Source organism: Papio anubis, chromosome 7, assembly GCF_008728515.1.
Source record: "Papio anubis isolate 15944 chromosome 7, Panubis1.0, whole genome shotgun sequence".
NCBI classification, from domain to species: Eukaryota; Metazoa; Chordata; class Mammalia; order Primates; family Cercopithecidae; genus Papio; species Papio anubis.
The window spans coordinates 71930948-71948966 of NC_044982.1; the positions used below are offsets into that span (position 1 = coordinate 71930948).

The following is an 18019-nucleotide window of genomic DNA, read 5'->3' on the forward strand; positions in this document are numbered from 1 at the left end:
CTGGGATTACAGGTGTGAGCCATTGCGCTCGGTCAAAACTCTTAATTTTTACAACTAGTCAAGTTCTCCAATCTGAATTTGGGTGTTCCTGGTGTTCAGCTCATTCTGGATACCCTTAGCTTTCCCAGACACAGTCTTTTATGGTGGCAGTAGTACAGTGCTTCAAGAAATGAAAATTTCCTTAAAATTAGTGATTTGGTCCTGTTACAGATTCCACCAGCACCACCAAGACCTGACTTTGATGCTTCAAGGGAAAAACTGCAGAAACTTGGTGAAGGAGAAGGGTCGATGACGAAGGAGGAATTCACAAAGATGAAACAGGAACTGGAAGCGTATGTGATTTTTTTTTTTTTTTCTTTTTGTGGTCGTTGTTGCCTTTGTTAATTGTGCTTGCCTTTTTTGGTGTTTTCTGATATCCCATCATTTTAATTGTTTCACCATGGAGACCCTGTCTGGAAGATGCAGGTTTAAGTCACACAACCAGTATTAATGATCATGATCAGAGCCTACAGGAAAATGATAGATTAATTGTCTCCACTGTAAAATTATTTAAATTCATATTTGAAATAGACCCTGAAAGTTGAAAATGGAAGATCCAAAAGCTTATTTTAAAAAAGTAAAAGGTCCAGTCTGTCTTTGGACTTAGGGGAAAAAGAAATAGAGAACATGACTTTTTAAAGCAGAATAGACATTGTTTTGTTTTATTTCTATTTACAAAGCTTAGTCACTACCAACCTAGTTCTCTTTTTTCAGTGTGGACATATTGCCATAATTCTCAAAAGAGAATGTACTGAGCAACTACATATATTCTGTTTTCTTAAAAATGCATGTGTATGCAATGCTAATTATCACAATTTTTTCAAGAATCTAATACATTTCTAGTATATATGAAACTAATACAGTCATTTCATGAAAAACAGTTTTTAACTATTCTCTAGTTACTTTGCTTCTGTATTCTTTTCCCTTTGGGCAGAAGCCACAGGCAGAGAAAGGAGGAAAGGGAAATTATGTACAGGTTGAGTATCAGTTACACAGAATGCGTGGGAGTACATTTTGGATTTTAATTTTTGCTTTTTTTTGGACTGTTTCCTTTATACTTACTGATTGAGCATCCCTAATCTGAAATCTGAAATGTTCTGATGAATATTTCCTTTGAGCGTCATGTCTTTGTTTAAAACTTTTCAGATTTTGGAGTATTTTAGATTTCAGATTTTGGGGTATATTTTCAGATTTTCAGCCTATATTTCATTTTTAGTGTATTTGCTAAACATACAGAATCTTTCCCCTTTTATTAAACATTTGGAGTAATTTTGGATTTGCTGGATATGTTTCTCTTTTTTTTTTTTTTTTTTTTTTTTGAGACAGTGTCTTGCTCAGTCGCCCAGGCTGGAGTGCAGTGGCGCGATCTCAGCTCACTACAAGCTCCGCCTCCTGGGTTCACGCCATTCTCCTGCCTCAGCCTCCCGAGTAGCTGGGACTACAGGCGCCCGCCACTACTCCTGGCTAATTTTTTTGTATTTTTAGTAGTGACGGGGTTTCACCATGTTAGCCAGGATGGTCTTGATCTCCTGACCTCGTGATCCGCCCGTCTCGGCCTCCCAAAGTGCTGGGATTACAGGCGTGAGCCACCGCGCCCGGCCTTGGATATGTTTCTCTATTTTGAGAGTTGTACAAGGAAATAATTTTCCTTAGTTATCATCTCTGTCACTTTTTTGGGTCATTTCTCCCCTTCATACATTTCCTCTCCTCTTCTTCCACTAGTTTCAGTTATCAGTTATATATTGACACTGCTACTAGACTCCTCTTCAGGATGCTAAACTCTTAAAAAGATAAATCAGCAAAGCAGGTCTTGGATGCAAGCAGTGGTCTGATAGCAGACAGATATATATTCAAAGTTTATAAGACTGAAAACTGGAAATGAGCAGAGCACATTAATATAGAAGAATCTGTGATTTTCCAGTGGCCCTGATCATGATTCTTTTGTGGTCTGGTTAGGGGTTGGATAACAGAGAACCTTGGGTTTATTCTACTGCTACCTCCATCCTCTGCATCCTTCTTTTTTGTCTTCACTGAATGACTACCCTCACAGAGATCAAACTTCTCCCAACATTGGTCCTGCTGGTTTGCTGGTTTGCTGGTATGTAAAACTTACCCTTCTTGCACGTAGTTGAAGCAAGAATATCAGGCCTTTTCCTTGAATGTTTGGGTTTTTTTTCCCCCAAACTGACATGTATTACTTTGTGGTCTCTGAGATTCACTGCTGGTATTAAAATATTTTAAACACATTTCCTTGGTGTAATGGCAAAAAAAATCAGTTTCTTCATAGTGTGTTTCTTGTGTGTTTAGGTAATTAGATGAAAATAATTATTAACGTTGAAAATATGCTCACTGAGGTTTGGGTTTTAATTTTTTTTGTACTAAGTTGTTTAAAAGCAGTAATTGGATATTGAATCATTAAGATTCTATCAAATAATTTGTAGCATACTTTCTCTAGAGCTGAGAACAAGCAGCCCTATAGTTAACTTTAACATCAACTCTCATAGTAAGAAAAATTTGTAAAACTTAAAAATATTAACAATCAGATATAAATATTATTAACTGGCATGAAATCTTTTTCAAACTGGGTTTTATGTATTTCATTAACAGTTCAACTAAAACCCTTGTTTACATGAATTGTATCTTTGTATCTCTAATTTTGCATTTGGAATAATCCAAAGAATATTTTCTGAAAAAATTTGTTACAGGTGACTTTTTAGTTGATGGAGTTTTTTACCTTTAATTTTCTGTATTGTTTCTAGTGAATATTTGGCAATATTCAAGAAGACAGTTGCGATGCATGAAGTGTTCCTGTGTCGTGTGGCAGCACATCCTATTTTGAGAAAAGATTTAAATTTCCATGTCTTCTTGGAATATAATCAAGATGTGAGTATCAAATTGATTGGTGGTCAAGTTTTCTTTCTTTTTTTGTTTTTGAGACGGGGTCTCGCTCTGTTTCCCAGGCTAGAGTGTAGTGGCATGATCTTGACTCACCGCAAGCTCCGCCTCCCAGGTTCACACCATTCTCCTATCTCAGCCTCCCTAGTAGCTGGGAGTACAGGCGCCCGCCACCACACCCGGCTAATTTTTTCTATTTTTTAGTAGAGAGGGGATTTCACCATGTTAGTCGGGATGGTCTCGATCTCCTGACCTTGTGATCTGCCCGCTTTGGCCTCCCAAAGTGCTGGGATTACAAGCGTGAGCCACTGAGCCTGGCCCACGTTTTGTTTTTAAAGAGTCATTGGAAAAGGCAAGAGTAGTTAGAAAAGGCTCAAGGCCTTTTTTTAGAATGTTTGTATTTTTCTTTTTTTTTTTTCTGTTGAGACAGAGTCTTGCTCTGTCATCCAGGCTGAAGTGCCGTGGCACAATCTCTGCTCACTGCGACATCCTCCTCCCAGATTCAAGTGAATCTCATGCCTCAGCTTCCCAAGACTATGCACCTGTAGTCCCAGCTAATTTTTTTTTTTTTTTGAGATGGAATTTCGCTCATGTTTCCCAGGCTGGAATGCAATGGTGTAATCTCGGCTTACCAAAGCTTCTGCCTCCTGGGTTCAAGCGATTCTTCTGCCTCAGACTCCCAAGTAGCTGGGATTACAGGAATGCGCCACCATGCCAAGATGATTTTTGGATTTTTAGTAGAGACGGGGTTTCTCCATGTTGGTCAGGCTGGTCTCGAACTCCCGACCTCAGGTGATTCACCCACCTCAGCCTCCCAAAGTGCTGGGATTACAGGTGTAAGCCACTGCGCCCAGCCTAATTTTTGTATTTTTAGTAGAGATGGAGTTTCACCATGTTGGCCAGGCTGGTCTCGAACTCCTGACCTCAGGTGATCCACCCGCCTCAGCGTCCCAAAGTGCTAGGATTATAGGCGTGAGCCGCGCCTGGCCTGTTTGTATTTTTCAAGTTAAGTGACACTTTTTCAGTAGTAATGCAGTTATTTCAGTAGAACTTGAGTAGATTAATTGACAGAATGATAGTTAAGCATGTTACTAGCCAGGCATGGTGTCTCATGCTTGTAATCCCAGCACTTTGGGAGGCTGACCCAGATAGATCACCTGAGGTCAGGAGTTTGAGACCAGCCTGGCCAACATGATAAAATCCCATCTCTACTAAAAATACAAAAATTATCTGGGCATGGTGGCGGGTGCCTGTACCAGCTACTTGGGAGGCTAAGACAGGAGAATCACTTGAACCCGGGAGGCAGAGGTTGCAGAGAGCCGAGATCGTGCCATTGCACTCCAGCCTGGGGGACAAAAGTGGAATTCCCATCTCAAAAACTAAAAATAAAAAGTAAAAAAATCGTGTTACTGGTTGGGCGTAGTGGCTCACGCCTGTAGTCCCAGCACTTTGGGAGGCCGAGACAGGTGGATCACAAGGTCAGCAGATCGAGACCATCCTGTCTAACATGGTGAAACCCCCGTCTCTACTAAAAATACAAAAACAATTAGCCGGGCGTGGTGGCGGGTGTCTGTAGTCCCAGCTACTCAGGTGGCTGAGACAGGAGAATGGCATGAACCCGGGAGGCGGAGCTTGCAGTGAGCTGAGATCACGCCACTGCATTTCCAGCCTGGGCAACAGAGAGAGACTCCTTCTCAAAATAAATAAATAAATAAATAAATAATCGTGTTACTTCAAGGGACACTGATTTTTTTTTTTGTAATCCTTAATTGCAAATCTCTTGAGAAGTAGGGGCGAGGCACGGTGACTCAGCCTATAATTCCAGCACTTTGGGAGGCCGAGGCGGGCAGATCACGAGGTCGGGAGTTTGAGACCAGCCTGGCCAATATGGTGAAACCCCGTCTCTACTTAAAATACAAAAATTACCTGGGCTTGGTGGCTACATGCCTGTCATCCCAGCTACTTGGGAGGCTGAGGTAGAAGAATCGCTTGAACCTGGGAGGCGGAGGTTGCGGTGAAGCAAGGTTGCGCCACTGCATTCCAGCCTGAGTGACAAAGCGAGACTCCGTCTCAAAAAAAAAACAAAACAAAAACAAAAGAAATAGGGTTATCACATTGACTAATGTTCTTAAATTTGAGTTTGGAGTCTTCTGAAGCCTTGTAGAGAATTCTGAGGAGGTGATTGAGCTAAAGAATTCCAGATTTGGGTAAATCATTGACTCTGAATCTGTTTAACTGACCATTGGTGCTGATCAGTCGTTATTTTTCCCTTCCCTACCTAAAAACTTTTTTTTTTTTTTTTGAGATGGAATCTCTCTCTATCGCCCAGGCTGGAGTGCAGTGGCACGATCTTGGCTCACTACAACCTCCGCCTCCCAGGTTCAAGTGATTCCTCTGCCGCTCCCGAGTAGCCACCATACCCAACTAATTTTTGTATTTTAGTAGAGACAGGGTTTTGCCATGTTGATCAGGCTGGTCTCGAACTCCTGACCTCAGGTGACCTGCCTGCATCAGCCTCCCAAAGTGCGGGGATTACAGGTGTGAGCCACCGCGTCAGGCCAGGGTGGTTGCACTTTAACGATTTCTTTGTTCATAGTGCTGGCAAAAAATTTTTTACTGAATCACTGATACAAATCTTGGAACCTATGTTTGGATGACAAGATTAATTCATAATTTTCGCAGAAAATAAATGTAGCATAGTGCTCATGTACTTACAGGTTAACCTCAAGATCAAAGAATTTGGGCCAGGTGTGGTAAGTCACACCTTTAATCCCAGTACTTTAGGAGGCCGAGGCAGGAGGAGTGCTTGAGCTGAGGAGTTCGAGACCAGCCTGGGCAACATAGTATGACTCTGTCTGTTTAAAAAAAGAAAAGAAGAGGCCGGGCGCGGTGGCTCAAGCCTGTAATCCGAGCACTTTGGGAGGCCGAGACGGGCGGATCACGAGGTCAGGAGATCGAGACCATCCTGGCTAACACGATGAAACCCCGTCTCTACTAAAAAATACAAAAAACTAGTCGGGCATGGTGGCGGGCGCCTGTAGTCCCAGCTACTTGGGAGGCTGAGACAGGAGAATGGCGTAAACCTGGGAGGCAGAGCTTGCAGTGAGCTGAGATCCGGCCACTGCACTCCAGCCTGGGTGACAGAGCGAGACTCCGTCTCAATAAAAAAAAAAAAAAGAAAATGAAAAGAAGAAAGAAAAAAGCCGGGTGCGGTGGCTCATTTCTGTAATCCCAACACTTTGGCAGACTGAGGCAAGACATTCACTTGAGGCCAGGAGTTCAAGACCAGCCTGGGCAACATGGTGAAACCCCCATCTCTACTAAAAACACAAACATTAGCTGGGCGTGGTGGCGCTCGCCTGTAATCCCAGCTACTTGGGAGGCTGAGACATGAGAATCACTTGTATGTGGGAGGTGGAGGTTGCAGTGAGCTGAGATTGTGCAACAGCATGGGTGACAGAGAGGTTCTGTCTCAAAAGAGAAAAAAGAGAAAAGAAGCTAAAGTTTGTGAGTAAGGATGAGATGCTCAAAATTTGATTTGGGAAAGTTGTCCCAGGCAATAGAATGGATTGGAATAAGATGAGAATTATTAACTAATAGATCAGTCTAGGAAAGAGATGATGAAGACTTTACTAGGAGAATAGGAGTGGAAAGGGACAGTTTTCAGTCATTTGCTGGTAGAATTTGAGCTATGAGGAAAAGGAAGAAGTTGTAGAAATTTCAAGATTTAAATGAGAAGTGTGGAATTTTAGGGAACATGTTGGAGTCAGAGAGACTGTTCGAATGAAGGGGCCACAACTCAAAGAGGGAAGACAGAAATTTTGGAGTTTAGATTTTTTTTTCTTTTTTTTTTGAGATGGAGTCTTGCTCTGTTGCCCGGGCTGGAGTGTGGTGGTGTGATCTCAGCTCAGTACAACCTCTGCCTCCCAGGTTCAAGTGATTCTCCAGCCTCAGCCTCCCGAGTAACTGGGATTACAGGCACGTTTCACCATGCCTGGCTAATTTTTTTTTTTTTTGAGACGGAGTTTCACTCTTGTTGCCCAGGCTGGAATGCAATGGTGCGATCTCGGCTCATGGCAACCTCTGCCTCCTGGGTTCAAAAGATTCTCTTGCCTCAGTCTCCCTAGTAGCTGGGATTATAAGCAGATGCCACGACGCCCAGCTAATTTTAGTATTTTTAGTAGAGATGGGGTTTCACCATGTTGGTCAAAGCTAGTTTCGAACTCCTGACCTCAGGTGATCCACCGGCCTCAGCCTCTCAAAGGGCTGGGATTACAGGCGTGAGCCACTGCGCCCAGCCCAGAGATTAGATTTTAATGAGCACTGTGTTAGAGTCATCTAATGTGAGGTTACAGTCAGAGTCTCCATGTAAGGAAATCATGTGGGCAATTGGATATAACATGTAAGGTTAAGGAACGAGCTTATGGGTAGTATTCTAGTCTGTTTGGCTGCTATAGCAAAATACCTTAGACTGGCTAATTTATAAACAACAGAATTTATCATTTACAGTTCTGGAGAATGGGAAGTCCAAGATCAGGGTGCTGGCAGATTGCGTGTCTGGTGAGGGCGCTGTGCTTCATAGGTGGCACCTTTTTGTTGTGTCCTCACGTGGCAGAAGGAAGGGGCAAGAGGGTAACATTCCCTCAGCCTCTTTTATAAGGACTAATCCCATTTATGAAGGCTCCACCCTCATGACCTAATCACTTCTCAAAAGCCCCACCTATTTTTAGGAGATGGAGTCTTGCTGTATTGCCCAGGCTGAAATGTAATGGCTTTTCACAGGTGCAGTTATAGCACATTGCAGCCTCAAACTCCTGGCATCAAATGATCCTCCCACCTCAGCCTCCCAAGTAGCTGGGACTCCAGGCACGAGCCACTGCACCTGGCTCAGGCCCACCTCTTCTTAATTATTATTACCTTGGGAGTTAAGCTTCAAGATACGGGCCAGTCGTGGTGACGCATGCCTGTAATCCCAGCACTTTGGGAGGCCGAGGTGGTTGGATCACCTGAGGTCAGGAGTTCAGGACCACTCTGGCCAACACAGTGAAATCCTGTTTCTACTAAAAATAGTCGAGCATGATGGTACATGCTTGTGGTCCCAGCTCCTCGGGAGGCTGAGGCAGGAGAATACCTTGAACCCGGGAGGCAGAGGTTACAGTGAGCCTAGATCACACCACTGTACTTCAGCTTGGATGACAGAGGGAGAGAGTGTCTCAAAAAAAATTTTTTTTTAGCATATGAATTTTAGGGGGACACATACATTCAGACCATAGCAGGTAGTGATAGAGAGTTGTGAGTCATTTACATAAAGGTGGGCATTGAAGCAATGGAAGTACACGGGAATTAGATGGGTTGCTCCTTTATGGAGCACCCTGATGCAGCAAGTGCTAGGAGTCAAAGAGTTAGCTGCTGCTTGTTGGTTTTGCCCTTGGATAACCATTCATGTTGTTCAAAGTCATCTTTTTTGTGTCCCTTGTGCTATATATTGCTGACCCCAAAAGCCAGACAAGAGACAGTTGGATGAGTGCAGAGTTCCAAATGTATAGGATATGTATTCAGAGTTATTGTGGAATCGTACAGTAGTATATTGTGCCCCAATAAACTTTACATGTTTAAAGGAATTCCCGAGCCAAAATTTTAATTGTCTATTAAAATTTTATACAGCAGTGTTTGACAAAATATGGTGAGAGGGCTGCTTGCAACAGAATTATCAGATATGCTCATAAAATGTGAAATATCTAGGCCTTCTTGTTGACCAACTGAACCTGAATCTTTGAGAGTGAGTCCTGAATATCTATATTATTACCAAACTCCTTTTTATGCCCTAAAATTTGAAAATCATTGATGTACATGATGAAATTGCCACTTATATATTAAGATTAAAAACTAGGATCCTTTTGAGATTGCCATTTAAATATCAAAGAAAAAGGAGGTACTGCTTTCCTTTTGTAACCTTAAAAAATGCTAAATTACCTTTCTTTCAGTTGAGTGTGCGAGGAAAAAATAAAAAAGAGAAACTTGAAGATTTCTTTAAAAACATGGTTAAATCAGCAGACGGAGTAATCGTTTCAGGAGTAAAGGTAAGATTTTACTTGATTAACTGTGGTATTGAGACTTCTTTTGAAAGGGAGATAGATTGAGATTTCAAATGTGCAGAATTAGAGTAAAAGACATTTGCACGGTTAGAATCTTTAGTCCTAGGAACAGGAGGAATCCCCTTGACCTGGATTCCTCTCCTTAGAGCGTTCCCTTCTACAATGGATGAGAAGTCTTAAGCTAAGGGAATTTGCCCGACTGCAGCCCACACCCCTTCCCTTCACATCAGACCAGGTTACAGGTTTCTAGAATCCCCTATTTCCCTACCCAAATCCCAAGCCTTGCAGTTCCTACGTGGGCAACGTCCCTGAGTTCATGCCATTCATGTGTATTCCATGAGTGGTTAAGGGGCGATCATGGGGCAGGTGGGTGGAGGGGAGGGACAATGTGCAATTTGGAATGTCCACCCACATGCACATGAAGTCCTCCTAGATGCAGGACAGACAGAGCTGCAGAGCGTACCAAGAGATGCTGCCTCTGTTTTTACATTTAACGTTTAGCCTTGGAAATGTTAGGGGCAGACCTAAGTTCAGCTTAGAGTTAGAAGATCTCTGTTGAGGCCGAGCACGGTGGCCCACGCCTGTAATCCCAGCACTTTGGGAGGCCAAGGTGGGTGGATCATTTGAGATCAGGAGTTCAAGACCAGCCTGGAGGTCTCGGGAGGCTGAGGAACCTAGGAGGCGGAAGTTGCGGTGAGCTGAGATTTTGCCACTGCACTCTAGCCTGGGCGACAGAGTGAGACACTCTGTCCCAAAAAAAAACAAAAAAAAAGATCTCAGTTGGGGTTTTGGTGTTGCTTCAAGCTACATGTCCTTGGGAAAAGTTACTTTCTTTTATTTTTCTGGATCTCGGTTTTCCCGTTTTCTCTCTTTTTTCTTTTTTTTCCCCAAGATAGAGTCTTGCTCTGTCGCGCAGGCTGGAGTGCAGTGGCATAATCTCGGCTCACTGCAACCTCTGCCTCCCAGGTTCAAGCAATTCTCCTGCCTTAGCCTCCTGAGTAGCTGGAATTACAGGCACCCGCCACCATGCCCGGCTAATTTTTGTATTTTTGGTGGAGACGGGGTTTCACCATGTTGGCCAGGCTGGTCTCAAAGTCTTGACCTCGTGATCTGCCTGCCTTGGCCTCCCAAAGTGCTAGGATGTTACAGGTGTGAACCACTGTGCCTTGGCAGATTTTCCATTTTCAAAATGGGGTTAATAATACTACCCACCTTACTGACTTAATAAAAAGATTGAGGCCGGGCGCGGTGGCTCACGCCTGTAATCCCAGCACTTTGGGAGGCCGAGGCGGGCGGATCACAAGGTCAGGAGATCGAGACCACGGTGAAACCCCGTCTCTACTAAAAATACAAAAAATTAGCCGGGCGCGGTTGTGGGCGCCTGTAGTCCCAGCTACTCGGGAGGCTGAGGCAGGAGAATGGCGTGAACCCGGGAGGCGGAGCTTGCAGTGAGCCGAGATCGCGCCACTGCACTCCAGCCTGGGCGACAGAGCGAGACTCTGTCTCAAAAAAAAAATAAAAAAATAAAAAATAAAAATAAAAAATAAAAAGATTGAGATAATATGTGTGGAAAACACCTATTTTTTTTTTCTTCCTTTTTTTTTCTTTTTTTTTTTTTTTTTGAGACGGAGTCTTGCTCTCTCGCCCAAGCTGTAATGCAGTGGCATGATCTCGGCTCACTGCAAATTCCGCCTCCCAGGTTCACACCATTCCCCTGCCTCAGCCTCCCAAGTAGCTGGGACTACAGGCGCCCGCCACCACACCCAGCTAATTTTTTTGTATTTTTAGTAGAGACAGGGTTTCACTGTGTTGGCCAGGATGGTCTCGATCTCCTCACCTCGTGATCTGCCTGCCTTGGCCTCCCAAAGTGCTGGGATTACAGGCGTGAGCCACCGCGCCCGGCCGAAAACACCTGTATTTTTCTTAATGATGTTCTAAAAATGGTACAAGAGTTGATTTATCTGAAGATTCTTACCATTAAAATATGAGAACAATGTTTCTATTATCAAGCAAATACTAGGAAGAAAAGAATGCTGCTTTGTCATCATTGCCTGTTTTTATAGACATAATAAAATTGGTGTGTAGAGTACTATTTGATTTATACTCTGATTTTTCAGAGACAGGTCAGTGGATACTTGACAGTGCATGTGCTGTGGCTGCTTTCCAATAAGGACTCAGCTTACTTCCATTTGATGCTGCTTATGCATTAATATCAACCATTTTTCTTAGCCATTAAATGTAAAGCACTATGTTGATTATAATTTTGATAATTTTATTAATAGAGTAATAACATTTTTGAACACTTATAATGTGTTGATTGGTAGCCCACATTTTCTTGTGTAATCTTCACAACAACCCTGCCAGTTTTATCCACATTTCTACAGTTAAGAAAACTGGCCTGGCGCGGTGGCTCACGCCTGTAATCCTAGCACTTTGGGAGGCCAAGGCGGGCGGATCACCTGAAGTTGGGAGTTTGAGACCAGCCTGGCCAACATGGAGAAACCCTGTCTCTGCGAAAAATACAAAATTAGCCAGGCATGGTGGCTCATGCCTGTAATCCCAGCTACTCGGGAGGCTTTTGAGGTAGGAGAATCGCCTGAACCCCAGAGGCAGAGGTTGCAGTTAGCCAAGATTGTGCCATTGCACTCCAGCCTGGGCGAAAGAGAAAAAGAGAACTGTTACATATGAATTATGAATTTTATTTTAATATTTATTTTTTATTTTATTTTGTGTTTTGAGACAGGGTCTTGCTCTGTTGCCTTAGGCTGCTGCTGTGCAGCCCCAATCTCGGCTCACTGCAACCTCTGCCTCCCAGGCTCAAACGATCCTCCCACTTCAGCCTCCCAAGTAGCTGGAACTATAGGTGCATGCCACCGCACCCAGCTAATTTTTGTATTTTTTGTAGAGACAGTTTCTCCATGTTGCCCAGGCTGAACTCCTGGGCTCAAGTGATCTGCCCACCTCGGCCTCCCCAAAGTGCTGGGATTACAGGTGTGAGCCACTGTATCCAGCTGAATTACAGTTTTCAATGACATTTTGTCAGTACTGACTCTTGCTGCTTGTGTTCTGTTGATACTGGTCTCCAATTATATCCTGTCAGCTGATGCTTTTTCACTTAATTATTGGTAATTTTCAAGGGGGTAAAATACTATTAATTTCATTTTTGTGCCAGGTGCAGTGGCTCACTCCTATAATCCTAACATTTTGGAAGGCTAAGGCAGGTGGATCACTTTAACTCAGGAGTTTAAGACCAGCCTGGGCAACATGACAAAACCCTGTCTCTACAAAAAAATACAAAAATTGTCTTGGCGTCGTGGCATGCACCTGTAGTCCCAGCTACTTGGGATGCTAAGTCAGGAGGATTGCTTGAGCCAGGGAGGTTGAGGCTGCAGTGAGCCATGTTTGCACCACTGTAGTCCAGCCTGGATTTCAAAGCAAGACTCTGTCTGAAGATAATAATAATAATTTTTATTTTTAATGTATAGCTAGCTTTGTTTCAAAAAAAAAGATTGAAGACAGTGGTTAATCGTATTATTGCCCTCAGATAGTTTGGCCAGGGTCCTCAGTGCAGTAAGAAAGGGCCTTAATGACTAAGGCTAGGCAGCCTTCAGGAATGGCCAGTAGAATACGTAACAGGCCAAGAAAAATAGATTTTCACTCTGTCCACCAGAATTGTTTTCTTTTTCCTTAAAAACAATTGATCACTTCTGCTGGCAATAGTATGTTTACTGAAGAGGCAGAATTGTAGAGGCAGATCACAAATAAGTACATCATGTGAGGCCAAGCGCGGTGGCTCATGCCTGTAATCCCAACACTTTAGCACTTTGGGAGGCTGAGGCGGGCAGATCACTTGAGGTCAGAAACTTGAGACCAGCCTGGCCAACATGGCGAAATTCTGTCTCTACTGAAAAATACAAAAATTAGGCTGGACGCGGTGGCTTACATCTGTAATTCCAGCACTTTGGGAGGCCAAGGCGGGTGGATCACGAGGTCAGGTGTTCGAGACCAGCGTGACCAACATGGTGAAACCCCGTCTCTACTAAAAATACAAAAAAAAATTAGCTGGACGTGGTGGCGTGTGCCTGTAGTCTCAGCTACTCAGGAGGCTGGGGCAGGAGAATCGCTTGAACCCAGGAGGCGGAGGTTGCAGTGAGCCGAGATCGCGCCACTGTGCTCCAGCCTGGTGACAGAGCGAGACTCCGCCTAAAAAAAAAAAAAAAAATTAGCTGGGTGTAGTGGTGTGCACCTGTAGTCCCAAGCTATTGGTACACCGAGGCAGGAGAATCGCTTGAACCCGGCAGGCAGAGGTTGCAGTGAACCAAGATCATGCCACGGCACTCCAGCCTAGGCGACAGAGTGAGACTCCATCTCAAAAAAAGAAGAAAGAATGTGAACTTGGACCTATTTGGGGAGCACATACAGCATGTGAACTTGGACCTATCTGGGGAGCCTTCAGTTACAAAATCATAGAAGATTTCTTACTTGATAGATAGAAATGCATGTCTATTAAAGTCTTGCTGGTGAAATTAGTACAGTAACATCTGACTATTAGAGGATAGCTGTGCTATTTTACTGATAATCTTTTATATTTATAAAGTTATTTACATATTAAACTAAAGCAAATAAGTGAAAAAAGTTTGTATTTTCTTTTGATCTTATAGGATGTAGATGATTTCTTTGAGCATGAACGAACATTTCTTTTGGAATATCATAACCGAGTTAAGGATGCATCTGCTAAATCTGATAGAATGACAAGATCCCACAAAAGTAAGATGTTTCTGTGGCTAAAGCTTATATCTTTTAATGGAATAATTATAAAGTTCATATTATAGTTTGAAAAAGTCTTAATATAGAGCAGTAGTTCTCAAATTGTGGTCTGTTGGAGTCTAGGCTCCCTGGCTCTTTTATAGTGAGCCTGTGAGGTCAAAACTATTTTCAGCTGTGCACAGTGGCTCACGCCTGTAATTACAATACTTTCGGAGGCTGAAGCGGGAAGATCACTTGAGCTCAGGAATTCAAGACCAGCCTGAGCAACAGAGTAAGACCGTGTTTGTATTGCACCCGCCTAATACAAAGAATAAAATTAGCCAGACGTGGTGGCCCATGGCTGTGGTCCCAGCTACTAGGAAAGCTAAGGTGGGAGGATGCCTTGGGCCTGGGAGGTCGAGGCTGCAGTGAGCTGTGGTCGATCGTACCACCACACTGCAGTCGGGGTGACAGAGTGAGACTGTCTAGACAACAACAACAAAACAATAACTATTTTTATAGTGATACTGTGATAGTTTTTGCCTTTTTCACCATGTTGACGTTTACACCAATGATGGATAAAGCTGCTGCTGCATAATTACATACAAATCGAGGCAGTGGCAACAAACTGGACTAGTAGTCTCTATATTCTTTCCTGCCATGCACTAGCTTTTTTTTTTTTTTTTTTTTTGAGACGGAGTCTCTTATCACCTAGACTGGAGTGCAGTGGTGCGATCTCAGCTCACTGCAACAACCTCTGCCTCCCAGGTTCAAGCAATTCTCCTGCCTCAGTCTCCCAAGTAGGTGGGATTACAGGCGCCTGCCACCGCGCCAGGTTAATTTTTGTATTTTTGGTAGAGATGGGGTTTCACCATCTTGGCCAGGATGGTCTTGAACTCCTGACCTCATGATCTACCTGCCTTGGCCTCCCAAAGTGCTGGGATTACAGGTGTGAGCCACTGCACCCAGCCACTTACAATTTTTTTAAAATGTGACTTTCACTTAAGAATGCCCTTGATGAAACAGTAAAAATTGATTGTAATCTCTACCCTTGAGTATACATTTTTAAATATTCTGAGTGATGAAATAGGAGGTATGCATAAAGCACTTTGGCTACATACTCAAGTATGATGGTTCTGTAGAAAAGCATTTTAGTGATTGAGTTGTGATTGAACTAGCTAATTTTTTCATAGAACACTACTTTTACTTTAAAGAATGACTGATAGACAAACTATGTTTATGAATATTTGGCAAATGTTTTCTCAAAAATCAGGTAATTATTTAAATTGGAGGAACCTGGCCAAAAAAAATCAGTTATTTCAAGAAAAACAAAGATAGTGTTTGTTGCCAATGAAAAGTCAAACTTCAAGCGATAATTAGAATTTTGGAAAACTTTCTATCTCTCACCATGAGCTTACTTCCCAATAGATACTGGACTAGTAGTCTCTATATTCTTTCCTGCCATACACTTGCAATTTTTTTTTTTTTTTTTTTTTTTTGAGACGGAGTCTCTGTTGCCCAGGCTGGAGTGCAATGGTGCGATCTCGGCTCACTGCAACCTCTGCCGCCCAGGTTCAAGCAATTCTCCTGCCTCGGCCTCCCAAGTAGCTGAGATTACAGGCGCCTGCCACTGTGCCCAGCTAGATGGGCCAATGAAGACCTATATAGAGATTGATAATGTTACTAGTGAATGTGATTTTTTAAAAAATTGTACATTTAAGTGTGTCACCACTTAGAACATCTGCATAATTCATTGGACCAATGTTTTCTAAACGGCCAAGTACATAATGCTACAAAATCATATATGTAAAAGAACCACTCAAAGTGCAAAATAGACCAATGAGGTTTTTTTTAACAGCTGTGTTGAGTGTAATTGATATCAGTAAGCTGCAGTAGTCAGAATGTACAGTTTGGTAAGTTTTGACATGTGTGAAATCCTTACCACAATCAAAATAAGGAACACACACATCACCCCCAAAAGTTTCTTGTGGCCCTTTGAAATCTCTCCCTCCCGCCCTATTCCCAGATAGCCACTGGTCTGCTTTTTGTCACTATAGATTAGTTTGTATTTTCTAGTATTTTATATAAATTGAATCATACAGTATGTATTCTTTATTGTTTAGCTTTGAAACTCAAAAAACTATTTTGAGATTCATCCAAGTTGTTGTGTACATCAATAGTTCATTTCTTTTTGTTGCTAAGTAGTGTTCCATTGAATGGATATACAAAAATTATTTGTTTCTAGCTTTGACTATTACAGATACAATTTATATGAGCCATTTGTATATAACTCTTTATGTGGACATCCTTTCTTTCTCTTTTTTTTTTTTTTTTTTTTTTTTTGAGACCGAGTCTCGCGCTGTGTCACCCAGGCTGGAGTGCAGTGGCGCGATCTCGGCTCACTGCAAGCTCCGCCTCCCAGGTTCAGGCCATTCTCCTGCCTCAGCCTCCGAGTAGCTGGGACTACAGGCGCCCGCCACCACGCCCGGCTAGTTTTTTGTATTTTTAGTAGAGACGGGGTTTCACTGTGTTAGCCAGGATGGTCTCGATCTCCTGACCTCGTGATCCGCCCGCCTCGGCCTCCCAAAGTGCTGGGATTACAGGCGTGAGCCACCGCGCCCGGCCCATCCTTTCTTTCTCTTGGGTAATACCTAGAAGTAGAATGCCTGAGTCATGTGGTAAATGAATATTTAACTTTAAGAAACTACCACATTTTTTTCCCACAATGATTGTACCATTTTGCATTCCCATGAGCAGGGCATGAGAGTTCCAGTTGCCCCACATCTTTGCCAACAAGGATAGTCAGTCTTTTTATTTTTCCCAGTGGAATTTGAAGTCTTTTTTAACTTTATTCAAATAGGTCAGTGGTGGTAACTCAATGTGGTTTAGATTTGTATTGTCCTAATGACTGTTGAGGTTCAGTATCTTTTCTTTTTCTTGTGTCCTTCCTTCAGCTTTACTCTTTCTTTTTTTTTTTTTTGAGACGAAGTCTTGCTCTGTCACCCAGGCTACTGGAGTGCAGTGGCGCAATCTCGGCTCACTGCAAACTCCACCTTCCAGGTTCATGCCATTCTCCTGCCTCAGCCTTCCCGGGTAGCTGGGACTACAGGCGCCCACCACCATACCTGGCTAATTTTTTGTATTTTTAATAGAGACAGGGTTTCAGCGTGTTAGCCAGGATGGTCTCGATCTCCTGACCTCGTATTCCGCCTCAGCCTCCCAGAGTGCTGGGATTACAGGCATGAGCCACCATGCCCAGCCCCAGTTTTATTGTTTTTTGTTTTTTGTATTTTGTTTTTTTTTGAGACAGGGTCTTGCTCTGTCACCCAGGATCAGTGTATTGGTGCAAACATGGCTCACTGCAGCCTCAATCGATCCTTCCACTTCAGCCTACCAAGTAACTGGGACCACAGGCATTCGCCACCATGCCTGGCTAATTTTTGTTGTTGTTGTTGAGGGGGTAGAGACAGGGTCTTGCTACGTTGCTCGGGTTGGTCTTAAACTCCTGGACTCAAGCAGTCCTCTCACCTTGGCCTCCCAAAGGGCTAGAATTACAGGCATGAGCCACCAGACTCCTTTTTTTTTTTTCTCCCTAGATGGAGTCTCACTCTGTCATCCAGGATGGAGTGCAGTGGCACAGTCTCAGCTCACTGCCACCCCTGTCTCCTGGGTTCAAGTGATTCTCATGCCTCGACCTCCCCAGTAGCTGGGATTACAGGTGTGCACTACCACGCCTGGCTGATTTTTGTATTTTTATTAGAGATGGGGTTTTGCCATATTGCCCAGGCTGGTCTTGAACTCCAGGTTTGAAGTGATCCGCCCAACTCAGCCTCCCAAAGTGCAGGGATTACAGGTATGAACCACTGTGCCCAACTTTATTCTTTATCAAAGTGGTTTTTGACCCCTCTTAGAATCTTTATGTTTTCTTTGTTTTGTTTTGCTTTGCTTTTTGTTTTTGTTTTTGTGAGACAGAGTCTCACTCTGTTGCCCAGGCTGGAGTGAGTGGCACGATCTCGGCTCACTGCAACCTGCACCTGCTGGGTTCAAGCAATTCTCCTGCCTCAGCCTCATGACTAGCTGGGATTACAGGTACTTGCCACCAAGCCTGGCTAATTTTTGTATTTTCAGTAGCGAGGGGGTTTCACCATGTTGGGCAGGCAGGTCTCAAACTCCCGAACCCAGATGATCTGCCCACCTTGGCCTCCCAAAGTGCTGGGATTACAGGCGTGAGCCACCACCCCCAG

The 18019-nt window shown here is 43.4% G+C and overlaps 1 protein-coding gene across 2 annotated transcripts in view; it reads left to right on the plus strand.

Annotated features, from left to right (window-relative positions):
* Positions 1-18019, plus strand: part of SNX6 (sorting nexin 6) — a 65730-nt gene that overhangs the window by 24345 nt on the left and 23366 nt on the right. For both annotated transcript variants that reach the window (XM_031668182.1, XM_031668181.1), the window contains 4 exons: positions 211-332; positions 2799-2922; positions 8919-9014; positions 13691-13796. In XM_031668182.1, the coding sequence (XP_031524042.1) occupies positions 211-332; positions 2799-2922; positions 8919-9014; positions 13691-13796 (448 nt within the window). The remainder of the gene's footprint in view (positions 1-210; positions 333-2798; positions 2923-8918; positions 9015-13690; positions 13797-18019) is intronic.